This window comes from Eimeria acervulina, genomic scaffold, assembly GCF_000499425.1.
Source record: "Eimeria acervulina Houghton genomic scaffold, Eah_scaff761, whole genome shotgun sequence".
In the NCBI taxonomy this organism is placed as follows: domain Eukaryota; phylum Apicomplexa; class Conoidasida; order Eucoccidiorida; family Eimeriidae; genus Eimeria; species Eimeria acervulina.
The window spans coordinates 7,501-16,522 of NW_013547160.1; the positions used below are offsets into that span (position 1 = coordinate 7,501).

Genomic DNA, 9,022 nt, shown 5'->3' on the forward strand with positions numbered 1-9,022 from the left:
TAGCAGCCGCAAATGCATTACAAACACCAGGTGCTCCTACAGCAGTAAGTGCAGCAGCGGCACGTGCAGCAACAGTAGCAAGTACAGCAAGAGCAGCAACAGTAGCAAATGCAGGAACAGCAGCAAGTGCAGCCACAGCAGCAAGTGCAACAGCAGCAGGTGCAGCAGCAGCAGCTGCTTCTGTGTCTTCATTGGCTGACCAAGGACGACGTAGCAGTCGGAGATAGGCGTTGGCTCAGCTTTTTTTGAAGCTGCTGCTTCTCGTGAGCTGCAGAGACTGCTGAGGATAGACCCCGGCTGCGGGATAATGTAAGGGGACGATCTCCACTCCCAGTCTTGCTTCTGCTGCTTCTGCTGCTGCTGCTTCTGCTGCTGCTGCTGCTGCTGCCACATATTCCTGCCCCGCGGAGTCCCCGTCTCGCTGCCAGCCCAAGGCGTAGACGCTGCAAAGAGACAGCAAAAGGAGACAGTCAGCAGCACAAGAAGACAGACACATCAGCAACAACGAAAGGAGACAGATATAAAAAAAACAACAGCAGCAGACACCCCACGCCCAGCACCCTCTTTGTAAGCGCCCTTCTGCTGCAAGAGCGCCAACCGTGTGTACACCCAATGACCCCCATTAAACCCTAAACCCTAAACCCTAAACCCTAAACCCTAAACCTTAAACGCAAGCTCTTGAAGGTGGAGTGGAACAAGCTCTATCAGCAGAAGAAAGAAGCGGGATGAGTGCTTTCGTCGCTGTCCTGAGGGTTTAGGGTTTAGGGTTTAGGGTTTACAGGGTGTGGGTTCAGTTTTGTGCAGAGGCTGCACGTCATTCTCTTCGCCGCAGTAAGTCAAATAAAGATAATTTGTTTGAGCTGGAAACTCCGCAGCGAGTGTATCGATTTGTTTTACAACTGGCTGTACACCCAAAGCCTGCCTATACACCCAAACATCTTCTTCGGTTATGCAGCTCCCCGTCTGTACATCTCGTCTTAAATACGTTGCTATCTGTCGGTCGCTGAACCCTATTAATTACAAACAAACACGTTAAACAAATGCAATCATGCATAATCAAATCTGAGAGAGGTGTATAAATATATATATATATATATATATATATATATATATATATATAAACGGTAGGTACGACCTTAGACGGGTATGTGCGGCTAGCTGCAGCTAGGCTTGCAAGCTAGCGAAGTTGGGTGTGTAGGTGCGGCTAGCTGTAACTCGTTAGTTAGCGATAGCTAGCTATCCAGCAATAGCTAGCTATAGCTAGCTATAGCTAGCTGGGCGTTGTGGGGGTAATACCGTATTTTTTAACGAAGATAAGATCTGCACGCGTGAGTTGAGTTAGAGACCTCGATGAAAGCTGCTGCTTAATCTGGTGTATGTGCTGCAACTTGGCAATAAACCAACGGTCGATGCGGGTCAGTGCATGCAGCCGCTCCACAGAATACCCCTGCGCCAGGGCCTCAGCCAAGGCCCAAATGCTGCAGCAGCAATAGCAGCAGCAGCAACAGCAGCAGAAGCAGCACAGGGACAGAAGAGGTACAGGAAAAAGAAAGTAAGAAAGTATATATATATATACAAATATATATATATATACATATATATATACATATATATACATATATATATATGTATATATACACATATATACATATATATATGTGTATATATACATATATATATATATATATATATATATATATATGAGAAAAAGGGGAGACAGAGAAGGGAGAAGAAAGAAAGTTACAACCAGAGCCAGACAGAGACAGAGACAGATAAGGAGACAGACAGCCACAGACAGACAGAGAGAGACAAATAAAAGAAGAGACAACCAGAGAGACAAACAACAAAAAAAGGAGAGGAGACAGAAAGGAAGAGACAGACAGAAAGTAAGACAAAACCTTTTGCTTGTCTTGAACAAACAAAACAAAAAGCAAAAGAAAGAAAAGAATTAAAACAGCGGACAGCCAGAAGAAATAAAAAGAAGAGACAGCAAAACCATATGTTTAATAATATAATATAAATGAAGTTTTGAGTTATGTACAGTAAATTAAAAACAAGGCTGCTAATTATAGTGGGAAGAGAAGTTAAGAGACAAGACAAGGAGACAGAAAGACAAGAACAAACAAAGAAGCTAAATGAGAGAAGAGACAGCCGAAGAGACAGACAGACAAACAGAGACAAAAAGAAAAACAAAGATAAAGGAGGAGACAAGAAGCAGAACAAAGAATATAAATCAAATAGAAGAAAGACAGACAAAAAGACAAAAGGAGACAGAAAAAGAAATATAAAAAGATCAAGCAGGAGACAAACCGAGCAGCAGACGGCCTCGCCAACTCCTCCTCCAGTCGCTCCCGCGCCAACGTGGGATCGTCTCCCCCCTGCACCGCAACACCCCACTGTCTTAGCCCCACTTAGCTAGCTAGCTAATTAGCTAGCTAGCTAGTTGACTAGATAGCTAGCTAGAAAAAGGCGAGAGAGACAGAAGAAGCAGGAGAGCCAGAAGGAGCAGCAGAGCTAGAAGACGCAACAGAGACACAAAAACCAACAGACAGGAGAAGGAAGAAAGGAGACAGAAGAAGAAAGAAGAGACAGAAGAAGGAGAAGAGAGACAGAAGAAGGAGAAGAGAGACAGAAGAAGGAAGGAGAGAGACAGAAGAAGAGAGAAAGGAGACAGAAGAAGAGAGAAAGGAGACAGATGAAGAGAGAAAGGAGACAGAAGAAGAGTCAACTGACACGCGGAGACAGTTGGGGGTACATCCGTTCATCGAAGCCGTTGGCCTCGCCCTTGACCATCCTGCAAACGAAGAAAACGCAGCAGAGACAGCATATATTTAAGGAGACAGCAAACTGTGCAGCATATCGTTGGGGTTTACTAGGGTTTAACAGACTTTATTAGGGTTTCGTAGGGTTTAGTAGGGTTCAGGCTTCATCGGGATTTAAGGCTTAGCAGGCCCTATCGTTCAGCAGGGGTAGGGTTAAGAAGGGTTTAGCGTTTAGCAGGGTTTAGGGTTTAGCAGGGTTTATGGTTTAGCAGGGTTTATGGTAAAGGGTTTAGAAGGGTTTAGGGTTTAGAATGGCTTAGGGTTTAGAATGGTTTAGGGTTTAGAAGGGTTCAGGGTTTAGGGTTTAGGGGGGCTAACCTTAAAGCCTTCTGAAGAGACTCCTCAAACGTGCGGCCAATCGCCATCACCTCGCCTACACTTTTCATAGCCGACCCCATAAACGGATCCGCCTCATCGAATTTCTTCATGTCCCACCTATAAACCCCAAACCCTAAACCCTAAACCCTAAACCCTAAACCCTAAACCCTAAACCCTAGGCCCTCAGCCCTGTCCCCATAAGATCTGGCTGCGGGGCCTGCGCCTGCGCTGTTTCGACAGAAGATTGTATTTAATACTTGTTCTCCGGTCTCTGTTTCGTTATGTGTTTCTCTTGTTTAGGGTTTAGGGTTTAGGGTTTATGGTGGTTTGTTATGTTGTTTGTGGGGTTTCAACTGTCTCCAAACTGTCTCCTTTTCACTGCTTGCCTGGGCACTTTCGTGACCACGTAGTCAAAGGCGGGTTCAAAGCAAGCAGATGTCTCCTTCGTTACTTCGTTGCTAAGCTGCAGCAAATCCAAACCTGAAGCAGCAGCAGCAGCAGCAGCAGCAGCAGTGGTAGCAGCGGCACCAAAGGAGACACTTTGCCCTCTATAAAAAAGAATAAAACAAAAACAATTAAACAAAAAAACAAAACAAAACAAAACAAAACAACCGCTCGCTGCAGCCACTCCGAACAAACGACAGAAACTGCAATCACCATACACCCGAACAGCAAATCCTTTCTGTCTCCCTCTAAATAAATAAATAAATAAAGATATATATACAGATTAGTAAAGACGTGCCGCATGCAAACAAAGCCCCAAAACATACCCAACGCCAACTTCGCTGCGATGTACGCCAACGGGTATCCCGACGCCTTTGAAGCCAAAGCGCTGCTGCGCGACAGCCGCGCATTTACCTAAACAGCAGCAGCAGCAGCAGCAACAACAACAACAACATTAGCAGCAGCAGCAGCAACAACAACACTAGCAACAGATGCAGCAGCTTTCGAAGCAGTAGCAGCGACATCATGTGCTGCTGCTGCTAAAACAGTAGAATAAGAAAACAACGCATGCGTCAAACACCAGCAGCAAATCCAGCAGCAGCAGCAGCAGTTGCAGCAGCAGCTGCTGCTGCTACATCAACCACGCAGAAGTGTGAACGTCTACAAGTGCTCATCGTCGCGAACCCAAGACCCTCAGCTTCAAACCCTAAACCCTAAACCCTAAACCCTAAACCCTAATTCCTAATGTGCGACGTAAACAACGTCAGAAGAATCCCTTATTTAACCCCCTAAATCCCAAACATTAAACCCTAAACCCTAAGCCCTAAACCCTAACCCCAAAACCCTAAACCCTAATCCCCAAACCGTAAACCCTAAACCCTTAACCCTAAACCCTAGTGATGCTAACCTCTACAATATAATATTTATTCGAGTTGGGGTCTAAGGCATATTGAATGTTGCACTCGCCAACAATACCCAAATGACGAATTACTTTTAACGCGCACTCTCGCAAACGGTAGTACTCCTCGTTGCTCAGAGTCTGAAGGAGACAAAAGGAGACAGCAAAGAAAAAGATATTTAATAAAGTGTAATAAAAGACAAAAGGAGACAGAAAAAGATATAATAAAGTGTAATAAGAAGCAAAAGGAGACAGAGGAGAAAAAGAGACAAAAAGAGACAGCAAAGAAAAAGATATATAATGAAATGCAATAAGAGACAGAGACAGAGAGAGGGATGAAGAGACAGACAGAAGAAAAAGGAGACAAATAGAGACAGATAGAGCACAGGCGGAGACAACGCAAGAAACAACAGAGACCAAATTAAAATGAAGAGACAGACAGAAAAGGAGACAAAAGAAAACAGAAAAAAACATTACTAGCAACAGAATGGGAGACAGCAGCGACAGAGGAGACAGTAGCAACGGAGGAGGAGACAGCAGCAACAGAGAAGGAGACAGCAGCAACATAGAAGGAGACAGTAGCAACAGAGAAAGAGACAGCAGCAACAGAGTAGGTGACAGTCAAATTAGAGAAGAAAGAAGAAGGAGACAACCAAAAAAACGAAGGAGACACCACAAAGAATACAAACATCAGAGCCGCTACGAACAAACGAAACACAATCTGCTGCTGCTGCTGCTGCTGCTGCTGAGAAGCAGAAGCAGCAGACTGAGTAGCAGCAACAGCAGCAGCAGGTGGAGTTGGGGTGTACAGACACCTGAGAGGGAGCGACAACGATGGAGTCTCCGGTGTGGATGCCTGCAAGGCGAGAAGAGGAGACAGAGAACAACGCCTTCCCAACTGTCTCCTTTTGTCCTTCCTACTGTCTCTGTCTTTCTGTCTTTGTCTTTGTCTGTCCCTTTCTGCTTTTTTGTTTGTCTCCTTTTCTATTACTTTTCTGTCTCTGTCTCTGTGTCTCCTTCTGTCTCTCTATGTCTCTTTCGGTGTCTCTGTTTGCCTCCTCCCCCCAACCTACTCAAGCCTAAACCCTAAACCCTAAACCCTAAACCCTAAACTCTACAGCCCTCAGATACTCCTGAAAGCAGCTGCCTTTCACTGCGCACGACCGCCGCGTAGCAGCAGCAGCACCAAGCGAGCAGCAGCAGCACCAAGGCAGCGAGCAGCAGCAGCAATCCATCCCTCAGCAAAAGCAGCAGCACAGCACGAGCAGCAACAACAGCAGCAGCAACAGCAACAAAGCAGCAGTAACAGCTACAAAACAGCACAAACAGCAACAACAACAGCACAACAAAACAGCAGTAACAGCAGCAGCAGCAGCAACAGCAGCAGCAACAGCAGCAGCAGCAGCAGCAGCAACAGCAGCAGCAGCAGCAGCAGGACCTAGAGGGTCGAGGTTCTCCATGTTGCAGATGGCGACGCAGTTGTCTTTTGCGTCTCTCACAACTTCGTACTCCACTTCCTTCCAGCCCTTCAAACTTCTGTCTATAAACACCTGAATCAAACACCTAAACCCTAAACCCTAAACCCTAAACCCTAAACCCTAAACCGCCAGCCTAAGCCTTAAACTTTAAAGCCCACTCACTAAACCATAAACCCCATTCAATAAACCGTAAACCCTAAACCGCTTGAAACCCTTAACCCTCAACCCTAAAAGCCAAACCCTAAACCCTAAACCCTAAACCCTAAACCCTCTTACCTGTGAAGAATGCGCGAAAGCATCCGCACAGAGACGACGCAGAGAGGCCTCATCTTCTGCAAATCCTGACCCAAGGCCTCCTAAGCACACAAACCCTAAACCCTAACCCCTGTAATTAAACCCTAAACCCTAAACCCTAAACCCTTAAGAAGAGAAGCACTCACTATGGACCACACAACAGGGACGCGCACAACAGCGCGTCAGCACCAGCAGTTCAGCAGCAGCAGCACCAACAGCTGCAGTAGCTGCAGCAACAACTGCAGCAACAGCTGCAGCAGCAGCACCGATAGCAGCAGCAGCAGCAGCAAAGGAGAGTCACCCAGCGCAAATGCCGCGCGCAGCAAAACTGGATATCCGATTGCTGCTGCTGCAGCAGCAGCCTCCTCTGCATTTGTTGCTGCTGCTGAGGGCGCCACCTCCTCTCCTATCTCCTTCAGCTTCTTTGCAAATAGCTCGCGGTCTTCAGTTGATATGATTGTCTGCAGCACACAAGCAGCGCACTTCCTGCTGCTGCTGCTGCTGCTGTTGCTGCTGTTCGTGCACCTGGCTAAGGTGCTGCTGCTGCTGCTGATGCTGCTGTTGCTTAGATGAACGCAGCAACTTCTGCTGCTGCTGTTCACAGAAGGGCTGCTGCAGCTTCTCTGTCCCAGGCCCCAACGCACACCCTCCATAAGCAGCAGCAGCAGCAGCAGCAAAAGCAACAGCAGCAAAAGCAGCAACAGAAGCAGCAGCAGCAACAGAAGCAGCAGCTAAAACCCACCTCTATTGGCGTGCCGAGGACCTGGCAGTCGTACTTCTTCAATACCCCGGTGCGGTGCAGCTCAACCACACAGTTCAGCGCTGTCTGCAGCAGCAGCAGCAGCAGCAGCAAAAGCAGCAAAAGCAGCAGCAGCAAAAGCAGCAGCATGTTGACGAGCACCAGGAATGAGTATGGCTGCAGCGGTAGTTGCAACAGGAGTGCCTCCAGAAGCAGCGGCAGAGCAATCAGCAGCAGTAACAGCGCAAGCAGCAGCAGCTACTGCAGAGGCAGCAGCAGCAGCAGCAGCAACACCAGCAGAAGTGCTGACCTGTCCACCGAAGGAGCAGAGAACGCCTTGAGGCCTTTCCTTATCAATCACCTCCGACACAAACTGCGGCGTTACCGGTAAGAAATAGACCTGCAGCAGCAAACAGCAGCAACAGCAGCAGCAGCAGCAATTGGCAGTAGCTGCAGCAGCACCTCCATGAAGCAGCAGGAGCCAGTGCAGCACAGCAAGCAGCAAAAGAGGGAGCAACAATGGCAACAACACGAGCAGCAGAAGCCCCAGATAGAGCAGCAGCAACAGCAGCAGCAGGACGAGGAGCCGAAGCCCCTAAGGGAGCATAAACAAAAGCAGCAGCAGCACTAGCCACATCAGCAGCAGCAAGAGCGGCAGAACCAAAAACAGCACAAACAGCAGCAAAACCAGCAGCTGAAGCATGAGCAGCAGCAGCAAGTTGAGCAGCAGTGACCTGAGCAGCACCAGCAGCAGCACCACCAGCAAAACCAGCAGGAGCAGCACAAACAGCAGCAAAAACCGCAGGAGCAGCACAAGCAGCAGGATCAGCACAAGCAGCAGCAAAAACAGCACGAGCAGCACAAACACCAGAACAAACAGCAGGAGCAGCAGCAAAAGCAGCAGCAGCAGCAGCAGCAGCAGCAGCACGAGCAGCAGGAGCGTGTGGGTTAGCATGAGCAGCACCTTATGGGCCATTTGCTTGGATGTCTGCACAGTAGCAATGTTTGGGTTGACGAGCACAACAAAGACATTGTGCTCCTTCAAAGCTTTTATTGCCTGAGACCCGGAGTAGTCAAACTCCCCAGCCTGCCCTATACTCAATCCCCCGCTACCTGCAGCAGCAGCAACAGCAGCAGCAGCAGCAGCAGCAGCAGTAGAAGCGGCGGTGGGAACAGAACAGAAAGCGGCAGCAGCAGAAAAACCGCAGCAGCACATCAAAAAGCAAGAGCAAGAACCACCAGCAGCAACAGCAAAAGGAGCAGCAGCAGCACAAGCAGCAGCAGCACAAGCAGCAGCAGCAAAAGAAGTAACAGCAGCACATGAAGCAGCAGCAGTAGCACCACACGAAGCAACAACCATACAAAGATAAAGCAGCAGGAAACACAAAGAAGGACCAGCAGCAGGCGGAAGCAGACACAGACACGCAGCAGCAGCAGCAGCTCCTACTGCAGCAGCTGCTGCATGCGTTTAGGAGAAGGCCTACCGAGCAGCAGCACCTTTCTATAGGCGCAAGGAAATTGATAAGGTATGGTGTACAGACACCGCGAGAGATGTCTCTGGTGCTGTCTCCTCAGCGAGTCAATGAACTCCCCAAAGAGAAAAAACGTATCCGTTGGGCCGCCTATGTTAACAAAGCAGCAGCAGCAGCAACAGCAGCAGCAGCAGCAGCAACAGCAGCAGAAGATCTCGTCGTCTTGCCTCTTTCCCTGATGCTTAGCGCTACAGTGCACCGCGTATTTTGTTCATGTCGTATATTTGCATATATATATATGTATATGTCTATATACATATGTCTATACATATACGCTTATATATATATATATCTATGCCTATATATCTATAGTCTTACATAAATAAACCTATAAATATATATGTCTATATATTTGCCTATATATATATCTATATATATATATAAATATACATATATACATCTACATATATACATATTATATATATGCATTTATATAAAATATATATATATATATTATATAAATATATATTATATATATATTATATATTATATATTAT

The 9,022-nt window shown here is 47.2% G+C and overlaps 1 protein-coding gene across 1 annotated transcript in view; it reads right to left on the minus strand.

Moving 5' to 3' along the window:
- Positions 1 to 8,106, minus strand: part of EAH_00048400 (carbamoyl phosphate synthetase II, putative) — a gene marked incomplete at both ends in the record, with an annotated part of 15,111 nt that extends 7,005 nt beyond the window's left edge. Inside the window, 17 exons of the mRNA XM_013391407.1 lie at positions 201 to 443; positions 561 to 629; positions 1,297 to 1,478; positions 2,311 to 2,378; positions 2,734 to 2,794; positions 3,141 to 3,257; positions 3,506 to 3,620; positions 3,911 to 3,998; positions 4,492 to 4,623; positions 5,298 to 5,338; positions 5,474 to 5,551; positions 5,921 to 6,032; positions 6,237 to 6,316; positions 6,556 to 6,877; positions 6,997 to 7,080; positions 7,304 to 7,393; positions 7,958 to 8,106. Of these exons, the coding sequence (XP_013246861.1) occupies positions 201 to 443; positions 561 to 629; positions 1,297 to 1,478; positions 2,311 to 2,378; positions 2,734 to 2,794; positions 3,141 to 3,257; positions 3,506 to 3,620; positions 3,911 to 3,998; positions 4,492 to 4,623; positions 5,298 to 5,338; positions 5,474 to 5,551; positions 5,921 to 6,032; positions 6,237 to 6,316; positions 6,556 to 6,877; positions 6,997 to 7,080; positions 7,304 to 7,393; positions 7,958 to 8,106 (2,031 nt within the window). The remainder of the gene's footprint in view (positions 1 to 200; positions 444 to 560; positions 630 to 1,296; positions 1,479 to 2,310; positions 2,379 to 2,733; positions 2,795 to 3,140; positions 3,258 to 3,505; positions 3,621 to 3,910; positions 3,999 to 4,491; positions 4,624 to 5,297; positions 5,339 to 5,473; positions 5,552 to 5,920; positions 6,033 to 6,236; positions 6,317 to 6,555; positions 6,878 to 6,996; positions 7,081 to 7,303; positions 7,394 to 7,957) is intronic.
- Between the last annotated feature and the right edge of the window lie 916 nt (positions 8,107 to 9,022).